This window comes from Elephantulus edwardii, unplaced genomic scaffold (genome assembly GCF_000299155.1).
Source record: "Elephantulus edwardii isolate Elephantulus edwardi_28Jun2011 unplaced genomic scaffold, EleEdw1.0 scaffold00148, whole genome shotgun sequence".
In the NCBI taxonomy this organism is placed as follows: Eukaryota; Metazoa; Chordata; class Mammalia; order Macroscelidea; family Macroscelididae; genus Elephantulus; species Elephantulus edwardii.
This window is the reverse complement of record NW_006399898.1, coordinates 4,886,240-4,899,585: the sequence shown is the minus strand read 5'-3', so window position 1 is coordinate 4,899,585 and position 13,346 is coordinate 4,886,240. Positions and strand designations below refer to the sequence as shown.

At 44.1% G+C, this 13,346-nt stretch overlaps 1 protein-coding gene across 1 annotated transcript in view; it reads left to right on the top strand.

Annotated features, from left to right (window-relative positions):
• The first annotated feature begins 3,444 nt into the window (after positions 1 to 3,444).
• The window catches only part of KNTC1 (kinetochore associated 1), a 70,270-nt gene continuing 60,368 nt past the window's right edge, over positions 3,445 to 13,346 (top strand). Inside the window, exons 1-7 of the mRNA XM_006894703.1 lie at positions 3,445 to 3,594; positions 5,641 to 5,761; positions 6,971 to 7,086; positions 7,787 to 7,865; positions 8,863 to 8,940; positions 12,284 to 12,318; positions 12,563 to 12,673. Coding sequence (XP_006894765.1) covers positions 3,466 to 3,594; positions 5,641 to 5,761; positions 6,971 to 7,086; positions 7,787 to 7,865; positions 8,863 to 8,940; positions 12,284 to 12,318; positions 12,563 to 12,673 — 669 coding nt within the window. The 5' untranslated portion in view covers positions 3,445 to 3,465. The remainder of the gene's footprint in view (positions 3,595 to 5,640; positions 5,762 to 6,970; positions 7,087 to 7,786; positions 7,866 to 8,862; positions 8,941 to 12,283; positions 12,319 to 12,562; positions 12,674 to 13,346) is intronic.

The window sequence follows — 13,346 nt, the reverse complement described above, 5'->3', positions numbered from 1 at the left end:
TCAAGGTATTTGCATAACAGAACCATGTGAAACCAATTGGTCCAGGTTGGTCGGGCATGGAAAACTCAATTTTTAGGGGCTGCTTTACCCAATAAACCTGGAGAAAGGACGAAAGTTATACTGGAGGTGTCCTGACTTTCATTCATAGGGTCACTATGAGTCGCCTGCAACATGACGGCACTTAACACCAACACCACCACCAATAGCCTAGAGAAAGAGAGAGAGAAAACAGTTGGCCTAGCGGACAGAAAGCCATGCTCCCGAGCCAAAAGTGGGTGACTCTACTCCACGGCCCTCAGGCCTGCCTTTAATTGTTTTTGGTGAAACAGTCTTCTAGGTCGTGTAACCCTGGTCTGTCCACTTGCTGTACATAGGTAACTTGTGGTTGCTGTGAAGCCAAACACTGTGACACTGAGGTGTCAAATGCGATCATGGTTACCCATGGGCTCCCCGATTAAAACAAGCTTGGAAGCAGGAGTGGCATCCACTTCCACAATAGCTTGCCTCTGGAAACCCTATGAACCTGGAGAAAGGATGAAAGTTATACAGGAGGTGTCCAGGACTTTCGTTCATAGGGTCGCTATGAGTCGCCTACAGCACTTAACAACAACAACAACAACTTTGCTTTTTAGCTGTTAATGCTATAACATAATGCATGATAAAGGAGCTTTGCTCGCAAAGTGGGTGAAACTCAGAATTGACAGCATGGTGGGTTTTGCAAATTGGCTGTTTGAATTGGCCACAGGATTTCAGAATCAGCTCAGTATTCGACTGTTTCTGCCTGGCTTCTGCATGGCTGCTTTACACCCAAACCCTATCAACTTCTGGTGGCGTAGTCTGTAGGGAGCTGGGTTGCTAAGCCAAAAGCTGTACCTCTGGCTGTTCAAATCTACCAGGGGCTCTCGAGGAGACAGAAGAGCCATCTCCCTGCAAGGTGTGAGCTTCTACTTCACACAGTGAGGGAGAGAGATGAACTTCAAGACGAAGACACTTTCTGTCTTGATTGTCGCTGTACTGTCAACTTCTACAATAGTGTCTGACACGAGACAGGCACTCAGCAAATGCTTGTTAATGAATTAATATGGCAGCTCTTGCAAGAGGAGTGAGTTGTTAATATTTTAATTTTATGGATGTGAAAGACAAAGGACTGAAAAAGTGTTGAGTCTAACCTGACCCTCCTGTCTTGATTTCCTCCCAGACTTGAAACTATGTTATATTTTCATGTTTTGTATCTATATTCTTTCTTACACTCTTCTGTTAGTGAGAGCTCTTTCCTTTATTTAAAAGCTCCTCCGAACTGAAATTCCCAACCTATTACTACCTCTACCAATAACAATAGGAAATTAGATGACACATTTTATGCTGCCTTACTCCAAGCATCATTGAGCTGTGGTGTTGGAGAACAGTACTGAAAAAAAAAAAAAAAAATATATATATATATATACACACACCCCCCCCACGTACTGCTAAGAGAACAGGTTCATCCTAGAGAGGGTGAAACCAGGCTGCTCCTTGGAGGCAAGGATTTTGAAGCTTCATCTTACATACTATTCCTAGCTGACCTTCCAAGTGGGTTTTGAAAGGCTGTCAGTTTTCTGGGAGATTGCTCATCTTTTTTCCAGCAAATCAGCTGGTAGATTTGAACTGCCTGCCTTTGGATTGGCAGTGTAAACTTCTTTTTTTTTTCTTTTTTCTATATTTTATTAATTTTCATAAACATTTACAGAGATTTTGGGTTTTCATTCATTCATTGTTGCACTATTCTCTCTACCCTCCTCCCAGTTTGTTCTTGTCCAAATGCCACAGTGCTTGTCAAAGCCAGTTCTGATTAATCTTCTTTGTCAGTGTATCCTTTGCCATTCCCTATCACTCCTCCCTGAGAGAGACTTCACCCTGAGTCATAAGGAAAAGGGGATGGCATATTCTCTTAACTACTTCCTGCTGAAAAGGGACGCTGTGGGTTTCAGGGTGAAGATCTTCTCTCACTACTCTAAAGGGCCCCTTTGGCAGTAGGAAACACATAGACTATTATGGAGATTGATTTTGGAATTTAGATGCACTCTTATTGATTGGGCTTGGTCGTACATGTATATATCCTTGAAGATGTATCATGGGGGTGTTGCAACCTAGAAGACACAAATTTGACTAACAAGTTATAAGTATATGAGTCCAGAAATTATGGAAAAGTAAAAGAAAAGATTCTTTCATTGTTTTACAAACCCTCCCCCAGGTCCCCTCCACCATGTAACCCTCGCTCTAGTCTCCTGTGATGACAGAAATACCTAGTTATATATCTCTTTTAAACAGTTTTCTCCCTCCTCTGTTTCAGTGCAGTATACATTATTGAACCCATCTTACTCAGTCTCTCCCCAACCCCAAGGACAGTCCCATTCTACAACAGTGGCATCATGTAATATTTGTCCTTTTGTGACTGGGATATTTCACTCAGCATAATGTTCTCCAGAGTCAACCATTTTGAATAAGATTGCATGAGTTCCTTGTTTTTTAATGCAGCATAGTATTCCATTGTGCGAATATACCACAGCTTCTCTAGCCATTCGTTTGTTGATGGGCACTTAGGTTGTTTCCAACTCCTTGCTATTGTGAACAAAGCTGCAGTAAACATGGGTGTGCATATATCTGCTTGGATGTCAGCTATGGTCTCTTCAGGGTATATTCCCAGTAGTGGAATTGCTGGGTCAAATGGTATCTCTATTTGCAACTTTTTGAGAAAGCGCCATACTGCTTTCCACAGGGGTTGCACCATTTTACACTCCCACCAACAGTGAATCAGGGTTCCAGTTTCTCCACAACCTCGCCAGCATTTGTTGCTTGCTGTTCTGTTAAATTTTGCTATTTTGACTGGGGTGAAATGATATCTCATAGTTGTTTTAATTTGCATCTCTCTTAGGGCTAGGGATTTTGAGCATTTCTTCATGTGTTTGTTAGCCATCTGAATGTCGTCTTCGGTGAAATGGGCAGTGTAAACTTCTTACCCACTGTGACTGACCGGAATAGCCTAGGTTTGATCATCCCAGACACTCTGACTTTGTAGTCTACATTTTTATTTTTTTATTATTGCTATGGAAACTATGAACTTGGAGAAACAATGATAGCTATGGAAAGGCATTAGGTCTTTTGTTCATAGAGTCGCTATGAGTTGACCTCAACGCCACAGCTCTCAACAACAGCAACAACATGCAGAGTAAAGGTTTATTTTAAAGAAAGTAATGGTATCACATCAAGTTAGGTGAAGATTGGAAACCTGGGAGTATACTGATAAACCAGCACTGTTTGTTGGCGTGTTCAAGCCTGTGTACTGTTCTCTGGTGCTAATCATAGGTCTGAGGGGTTTCCCTTTCTTGAAGAAGTGGTTGGTGTACAACAGAATCACTAGCTCTCTGATTGTGTGCATTGTCACAGGAACAGCACTTGCGGCTGACTCTGGAGGAAAATCTCAGAAGCATGTGGAACGACATTGAGCTGCTAACAAGTGATGACACGGGAAGCGGGTTCCTGAGTGTTGGCTCCAGAGAAGAGCATGGGACTGCTCTCTATCAAGTCGATCTGCTGGTGAAGATCTCTTCCGAGACGGTAAGGACTCTGATGCCAGTGATTTTCCTCTGCAGGAGTGCACTCCGTGCCTTGTCAGCCCGCTAGCCATGCAGTGACTGTTAGGCAAACAGATCCAGCGCTTTGTCAGGGGATCAGGTTTCAGTGTCAGATCACTGCAAGTGTCCGTCTGGATTCTCTCTGCATCCTCTGAGATTTGCGGTTTCCAAGGTGAAACTGTTCATAGTTTTCCTTGAGACCTTCCAGACTTGCAGAGGAGACATAAAATAATATGATAATGCATATTGTGTATTGTTGTTGTTGATTGCCTTCGAGTCGAGCACGACTTGTAGTGAACCTATAAACAAAAGGCCTGAAGCTCTTCTACAAATATCGACATTTATCAAAGTTCGTAGAGTTTCCAGAGGCATGTGGTTTAGGAAGTGGACACCACTCCTGCTTCCAAACCTGTCATAGTGTGTTATTGTTGTTATGTGTTGTTGAGTCGCCTGTGATGTATAGTGACCCTGCATACAGCAGCTCTGAGCCCTTCCCTGTCCTGAGCCAGTCTTTCTAATTCTGACACACTTAACCTCCTTTGCCCCAGTTACTGTATCAATCCATCTCATCCTGGGTCTTCCTTTCCTGAGCTGTCCCTCCACTCTTCCAAACATGATATCCTTCTCCAAGGACTGATCTCTCCTGGGCACATGCCCAAAGTAAGTGAGGTGGAGCTTCAAAATCCTAGCCTCCAAGGAGAGTCTTGGTTTCCCCCTCTCCCAGGCAGACCTATTTGTCTTCTTGGTGGTCCATGGTATGTTCAAGACTCTTCTCCAGGAGCACAACTTGAAGGCATCTATTCTCCTTCTGTCATCCTTAGTCATTGTCCAACTCTCTGATGCATAGCAAGTAATTGAGAAGACCATGGCCTGGATTAGGTCACCTTTGTCTCTAGACTGACATCGTTGCTCTTCAGCGCTCTGGAGAGGTCCATGACAGCAGATTTTCCCCACTGTGAAGAGTAATGAGGTCCTGTTACAGGCTACGAAAACATTGTGAAAACTGTGAAACTGTGAACTGTGAAAACACTGAGTTAACTAAGTTTGTCAAACAGAAGCTGAAAACGAGAGGCTCCTGTATGGCTTTTATATTACTGTTAGTTGTCATTGAGTCTGTTCCGACCCCTAGGGACACACTGCTGAACCCTACACACGCTCAGACTCTCTGCAGGGTGTGAGCCACTATCATGGCCACTGGGTCGATCCAGCTTGTTGGAGGTCTTCCTCTTTTCACTGACTCCGTGCCTCATTAAGCATGGTGGCCTTCTCCAGCGACTGGCCCCTCCTGATCACAGGCCCACAGTCATGAGACTTAGTTTCACTTTTTAATGGGGTACTGGAGTAATGGGGGTAGGTGTGTCGGAGACAGATTGGCTCAGGATAGGAGAGGGTTCAGAGCAATTGTACATAGGGTCGCAATGAATTGCAGGTGACTCAACGGCACATAACAACAACAAGGGAGTATTCTGGCCGCACTTCTTTCCGAGACAGATTTGTTTGTTCTTCTGGCGGACCATGGTATATTGGTATATTAGCTTACATACCAGCTTGTTTTTATAAAAATTTATTTAGCCACCAGTTTTTAAAAATCGGGGAGTTCTGGTGCCTTAGTGGTAAGGAATTGCACTGTCGGTGCAAAAGCTGATGGTTCAATTCCTCCAGCGGCTCTGCAGGTGAAAGGTGGGCAGTCTCCTTCTGTATAGTTTACGGCTTCTGTAAACCCACCGAAGGGTCAGCTATGGGTCTGTTCCGACCCGACAGCACACTGCAAGGTTTAAAAATCAGACCATTTCGCAGGAAGACCCAGGTTTTCTTGCTAAGCAGGCCCGTGGCCCTGCCAGCTTTGCCTTCCCATTGGCCTTCATTCAGTCTGGCTGGTGTGGAGTTGATTCCTCTCTCTAGTTCATACCCTGTAACCCTGTACTTTGCAGTTCATCCATACCCCTGCTCCCCATTGTATGGAAGACACTGAATCTGTGTCTCTCTTGCTTTATGTTTTAACTGTTCATCGTTGCTGTCCCTGCTGCAGACATCATTGAACCCAAAGATCCAAGCATGCAGCTCAAGTGATGGCTTCGTTATTGTCGCCGACCAGTCGGTGATTCTGCTGGACAGCATCTGTAGGACCCTGCAGTTACAGCTTATCTTTGGTAAGTCTTTGCCCATGGAACCACATCCACCGGAAGTCACCTTGTAAATGAATTCTCCTTTTCTCCCTGACGGTCTTTTCTTTATATCATTGCTTCTAGGAAAGCAAATTGAACTTTAAGCAAGTAGAACTTAAGAATCTGTGATGTGCTGGGTACTAGACTCAGAGGGTGCAGAGATGACAACCCTCTCTCAGTAATTCTCCTGGGAAACATACAGGAAAAGCCACGTTTTCATTTACTTGCTTGGTGTTGAATTTGTTTTAGAATAACATAGGGAAACAATGGAATCCCGTTCTATATAAGTACCTGAATCATGTTGTTGTTGTTGTTGTTAATTGCTGTCGAGTCATAGGCGACTCATAGTGACCCTATGATCGAAAGACCTGGACACTTGTATAACTTTCGTCCTTTTTCCAGGTTCATAGGGTTTCTGGAGGCAAGGATGCCACTCCTGCTTCCAAGCTTATTTTAATCTCCACCAAACATTGTCCACCATGTGTAACCATTCTCACATTTGACACTTTAGTGTCAGTGTTCAGCTTCACAGCAACTATGAGTTACCTCTGTACAGCAAGTGGACAGACCAGGGCTATACAGCCCTTAGTCTAAGGCTCAGGGACCTAAATCATATACATAGATTAATGTCAGCAACAGAGACTTAGGTACTTTGAGAGCGTATACCATCCCTGGGTGGCACAGGTGGTTACGTGCTGGACTAGTAACGATGGAAAATCTCAAGGTCACTGCCGTAGCGCCCGTTTCTGAGGCTGTAAGTTCTAACAGGAGGGGACTGCCCCTCTTTTTCCCATGGAACCACTGGTGGATTTGAAGGTCCAGAGATACACTCACCTGTGGGTGAGCCGCGCACCTGGCTATAGGCTGCACCACGAGAGCTCCCTACTGACCAGGAAGTCGGTGACGTGAACCTGCCTACAGGCTCCTCGGGAGACACACCTGGCCCTCGGCTTCCTGACGACCACCACCCTGCAGACCCTGCAGAGGCCTTTGTGCCACTTGGCTCACACGGGGTCACCGCGAGTCAGGAGCGAGTTGACCACAGCCCTGGCGGTGCAGTGATTTAGCACGTGGCTGCGCCCTGGAAGTGGAGTGGTGTGCGCTCACCTGTGATTGCTCTGTGGAAGAGCAGCTTGGGGGATCTGTCCAAAGACTGCAGCCTAGACAACCTTAATGTTGCTTTGCAATTTTCAGATACCAAAGTGGACGTGGTTGGCCTCTGTCACGAAGGCAAGTTTCTGCTAGTGGGCGAGCGGAACGGCAACCTGCAAGTCATTCACGTGCCATCAAAGCAGACATTGCTCAGCAACGTAAGAGTTTGCTTTCTTATCAAAATTCTAAAGAAACCTTAGGTAGAAGTTTGGCACACTATTACTCTTCCTTTCTTTTGGGTTTTTTTTTTTTAGTTTTTCATTTTGAGCTGGGTGAAGGTCTGTTTACATTGCAGATCAGTTTTTCTTTCATCAGTTCCTGTGCATTTTATTTAGTGACGTTGATTACAAACCCCAGTGTGACAGCACTCAACCCACTTCCCCCCAGTGTTTCCCACTTCCCTTCCTCCTCCACTCCTAACCCTTCAGCCCTCTCAGCTGTGTCCCTGGGAAAACGCTGCCTGTTTTAAGGAGTGCAGACTGTCCTGTTGTCCAGCTTACAGACCTCTTTACTGTTTGGTTGAAAGTAGAGTCACAGGGGGGAGTTTTGTGCCAGGCCTGAGGAGTAACTAAGGGCCATTCCATCTATGCCACTACTTTCAAAGAGTATTGTTTTTCTTCATTAAATGAAAAGTGATGCCTTGGAAACACATATTAAATGAAAGATTATCGATAACTTTGGAAATAATCTGAATATGCTTGTCCAAAAGTTTGAAATGAAAATGTTTTCTATGAAGACGAAATTATTAATTATTGCCGATGGTCTCTTATAGTTCTACAGCTTAAAGACTGTATGTAATAAGCCTTGGTTATTGTTTTCTGTGTTAGACCTTGTTCTTTGTAATTAATTTCCAATTAGGCTTTTGTGCAGACGGCTCCTGATGGCAAGGAATGTACTTACCGGAATCTTGTTATTGAGAAAGATATTTCAAATGAAGGTAAGTTGTCTTTCATTTTTCTTTTCACTCAAATGATAATGTTTTGATGAATTCTCAACTAAAACCGTAATTTACTTTATGCTTAATAATAATTGCATGCTATGCTATCTGTAGAAATCAAAATGTCCTATTGCTGTAGTGAATATTTGGCTACATAACAAGTTATTTTAGCTCTTCTTGGAAGTTTAAATAAGTGCCATTTCAAACATAAAGTTTGTAACTCATGTTTTGTAGTTTTGTAGTTCCATAAATTGCCAAGGTGCATTTTATTTTCTTTTCCTTGAATTTTTTTCTTTCTTTTTTTTGAATTTTTTTTCTTAACCCTTATAGTTTAAATGAAAATTTACAGAAAAGTTTTATTTCCATTCATTGTTGCACATTTTCTTCCCTCTCGTTTTGCAGTTCCATAAATTGCCAAGGTGCATTTTATTTTCTTTTTTGAATTTTTTTTCTTAACCCTTATAGTTTAAATGAAAATTTACAGAAAAGTTTTATTTCCATTCATTGTTGCACATTTTCTTCCCTCTCCCAGTTTTTCCATTTCCCCCCCTCCTGTGTTTTGGTTGCATTTTCTTCCCTCCGTCCCCTCTCCCTGCCCACCCTCTCTCCCTTCCCTCCGTCCCCTCTCCCTACCCACCCCATAATGCATCCCTTGTTCCAGATACTTGTCCTAGCATGCTACATTTTTATAAGACGTTTTAATGTGATTTAGCATATTTAACATTTGTTGACATTATTTTTATATCTGAATTTTATTTTTAATTTTATTATTTTCCCTGAGAAGTTGGTTTTTCATAGAAAATGTCAGAGATGTTCACATATTTCCCAAATAGCTTGCCATTTTCTTTGTAAATAAACTGTACCTGTATAGTTTATTATTGGATGATTCGCATTTACATAAACAATTTAGCATTTTTTAAGGTAGATGGACATCCAGGTTTAAGTTTTGTGTCCCCCTTTCTCTTCAGAGACACTGATTTTTATTCCATTTCCATAGGAACCTATTATATGTTGCTCCTTACGAAAAATGGATTTTTTTGTATTACAAACCTTCACCTTGCAAAAATCCAGCAAGGTAAGTAACACATTATTATTATTGATCCACAGCATTTTCTCTTCCTGTTTTTCCCCTGCTGAAGTTTGTTGTTTTTTAATTATTAAATTTTATTAGTTTTAATGAACATTTACGGAGATTTTGGGTTTTCATTCATTCATTGTTGCACTGTTTTCTCCACCCTCCTCCCCAGTTCGTTCTTCTTCCCCCCCAATGTCTGTTTTAATTGTCCAATTGCCACAGTGCTTGTCAAAGCCAGTTCTGATTAATCTCCTTTGTCAGTGTGTCCTTTGCCATTCCCTATCACTCCTCCCTGAGAGAGACTTCACCCTGAGTCATAAGGAAAAGGGGATGGCGTATTCTCTTAGCTACTTCCTGCTGAAAAGGGACGCTGTGGGTTTCAGGGTGAAGATCTTCTCTCACTACTCTAAAGGGCCCCCTTGGCAGTAGGAAACACATAGACTATTATGGAGATTGATTTTGGAATTTAGATGCACTGTTATCGATTGTGCTTAGCCGTACATGTTCATATCCTTGAAGATGTATCATGGAAGTGTTGCACCTGCTGAAGTTTTGCATGCTCTCTTTATTATTTTAGCTTCAATGTTTCTTGACACTGACTGTATAGTAGAGTCTCCTGAATTCACTGGCTCTCCACTGTCGGAGATAGAACAGAATCTGAACAAATAGAATGAGCTTCAGGGGGGCGGCCCTGGAGCCCTGGTGGCACGCTGATGAAGCCTCCGTTGCAAACTGAACAGTCAGCAAGTTGAGCCCACCTTCCCGTGTGCGGGAAGATGCTAGACTTAGGAAACATTTGGGCAGTTCTCCCCTGTCATCTGCCCTGGATTCACAGTCAGCCCCCATGGTAACAGCAGTCAAGAAATCCAAAGACGTGCTGCACTGGAGAAATTTGCTGTCAAGTCTCTCTTTAAGAATGCTAAAAGAGCAACGAAGTCAGTTGAAAGACTAAGGTGAGCCTGATCCAAGTCATGGTATTTTCAGTTCTTTTGTATGCATCCGAAAGTTGGACAGTGACTAAGGAAGACTGAGGAAGAATCGCTGTTTTTGAATTGTGGTGTTGACAAAAGTCTCGAATCTCCCACAGACTGCCCAAAGAATAAACAAGTCTGTCGGGAGGAAGTGCAAGCAGGGAGCTTCTTAGAAGGATGTTGAAACTTCATCTCACATACTTCAGGCATGTTGTCAGGCGGGACCCGTTCCTGGGAAGAGGTGTCAGGGGAAAGGTAGAAGGTCAGTGCAAGAGAGGGAGACCTCCAGCGAGAGGTGTTGACACAATGACCATCTCAGTGGACTCGAGCGTGTCAGAGGTGATGAGGATGGCCGCGGCTAGGGTAAGACTCGGAACTGTTGCTCAGGGGTCTCTAAGTTGTCCTCAGCTGGGTGCTGTGATAGTGCTGTGAGTTGAATTTGACTCAACACAGATGAGTTAGGTTTTCACCATCAAGTGGGCAGCTTGGTTGGAGAGTCTCAACACACTATCATAAGAAGAACTGCTCTTTGGTGAAATGAGTGAACGTGAACACTGATAATGAGTTGCTGTTAATAATACAGTACAGTGGCCTGTGGGAGCGAACATGATGATCATGGACTGGGGCTCTGTCTGAGGAGCTGATTCGGGCCTTGTGTTCACTCAGTGTTTTTGGGTTTTTTTCCCCTTGTTGTGAGCTGTCAAATTGGATCTGATTGGAACAGGAGGAGATTGCCCCTCCTTCTCCAGCGAGCATCTGGTGGATTCGAACTGCGTACCTCTGGGATTTCAGTGCAGCATCTTGTCACTAGGCCTCCAGAGCTTCCTTCTTGTTGTTGTTGTTTTGATAAGTGCTGTCGAGTCGTAGATAACTCATAGCGACCCTATGAACGAAAGACCTGAACACTTGTAGAACTTTCTTCGTTTCTCCAGGTTCATAGAGTTTGGGATGTGGATGCCACTCCTGCTTCCAAGCTTGTTTTAAACCGTCTCCCTGAGGAGATGGTTCTTAATGAGTAGAACGCACTGAGCGCCAGCTGGGGGCTCCTGAGTGAAGTGACCTTTCCACGCGGCTCCTAAAAAACCAACCTGGTGCTGTGAGGTCTGTTTATAGTCATTCTCAAGACAAAGCAGAACATGCCCATGGCCTTCGAAGGGCTGCAGTCTTTGCGGAAGCTGACTGCCGCATCTTCCTCCCGTGGTGGAAGTCGGGGACTCAAACCACTGACCTTTCGGTTAGCACCTTTGCACCGTCGTGTGAATCCTCCTTGATGGTCATCCACCTTTTCACCAACCTGTTACCTTCCTCTGCTTTTACTAAGCGTGATGTCCCTTTGTAGGGACTAGTTCTTTCTTTTTTTTTGGATTTCCATTCATTCATTGTTGCGCTTTTCTCCCCTCCCAAACCTCCCCCCCCCAGCACACCACCCTCTTGGAAAAGTTAAAAATTCTTTCATTGTTTTTCAATCCCTCCTCCTAGGTCTACTCCACTATGCAGCCTTTGTTCTGGACTCCTGTCATGACAAAAATAACTAATCACACATCCCTATTAAACAGTTTTCTCCCTCGTCTGTTTCAATGCAGTATACATTATTGAACCCTTCTTTCTCGGTCTCCCCCCAACCCCGATGTCAGTCCTGTGTTACAACAGTGGCACCATGCAGTATTTGTCCTTTTGTGACTGAAATTCTTCACTCAGCATAATGTCCTCCAGGGTCACCCATTTTGAATAATATTGCATGAGTTCCTTGTTTTTCAGTGCAGCGTAGTATTTCATTGTGTGAATATACCACAGCTTCTCTATCCATTCCTTTGTTGATGGGCACTTAGGTTGTTTCCAACTCCTTGCTATTGTGAACAAGCCGCAATAAACATGGGTGTGCATGGGACTAGTTCTTTCTGTTAATAAGTCTCGTCTCCCTCACTGCTGAGGTGCCATGCTCCTTTCAAGACGCGTGGGATGTCTTGGAGTCCTTGCCAATACCGTCATTCAAACTCATCCATTCTTCTGGGGCCTTCTTTGTTCACTGTCCAGTGTCCGCATGCATATGAGGAAATGAAAAATACCCTGGCGTGGCTCGGCCGTGCCTAAGTCTTCATCACAACAGCTCTTAGTAGATGGCCTCTCCATAGGAGGAGATGTGCTCGGGACTGCTGACAGGCACGGAGGGCCACCAGCTGGCCAGACTGCACCTCGGATAGGAAATGTATTCACGACTCATGTCATTGACCGAGAGCAAAACGGAAAAGTCGGTATCACCTCACTGAATTCGGAGGAGTTCCCTTTCCACTGCGATTTCATGTTCTTACGCTACCAGTCTGACTCGTTACCATTCTCAGTTTTGCTGTTTGTTTTGTGTTTTTTCAATGCAGCGATTGAGAATGCAGACTTCAATACAGCGAAAAAGGTAAGCAAATATTGCCATCCTTAAACTTTTCCTGTGAATTCAGAAGTGTGTTTCAGGATGTAATTCATCATCTGACTTATATGTTTTAGGAATTATCTTGATAACAACCGTTGAGAGCAGTTCTATTTAAATAGTGCATCCGCGGCTGGTTGATTTGGACTGTGTCATCAGTCAGTCTCTGCTAACAGTTATCTGACAGTATGTATGTTATGTGTAAGCTGTTTGATCCTTTTTGACTTTGCAGTTACAAGGGCAGATCAAGTCCAGTTTTATATCAGCTGACAATTACCACACCCTTGGCTGTCTCAGTCTTGCAGCTGGAGACTTGGCAAGCGAAATCCCTCTAATAATTGGGGTAATTTTTTTGTTTGTACCTTTTCACTTTTGTTCTGAATTGGGTGAAATGGTGCAGAGCGGATCACTTGTCCGTTTAGTAATTCCTGCACGTTCTGCGTGAAAGTTTCCTGGGACCGTTGGCTCTCTATTCAATAAGTCACACACATTTTGCATCATGACATGGGTTGTAATCGCCACAATGGAACAGCAGGCTTCCTGCTTCCTCCTTGGGGTTCCCATTTCCGTACCTCTTCCTTTCCTGCCTTCTAAGCTTTGCTTTTGGGCAAAGACTCCTTTCCTGCTCTTGTAGGGTTGTTTGTTCTTCGGAGTACATGCCTTCCTGGCGTTGCTCTTGGACATGTGCATTGTTTCAAAGTGGAGCCAGAGGGGAGATTTCATTCGCCAACCTGAAGGTTTACTAGGGATCATCATAGTGTCTGCAGTGTTAAGAGCTAGCAGGGGCCCCGCAAGCAGCAGCACTAGGTCTCTGCTGGCCCACAGCACCTGAGGGAGCAGGAGGGGGTGGGGAGGAGAGGCGAGGCGAGGTGGGAGGAGGAGAGTCCAGAGGGGGAACATGATGTGCACTGAGTGGTCTTTTTTTTATTATTATTTTGTGTGTGTGTGTCTGTGTACCGTCAGATCAGATCTGACTGGTACAGGAGGAGATTGTCCCTCCTTTCCCGGCAGAGCAT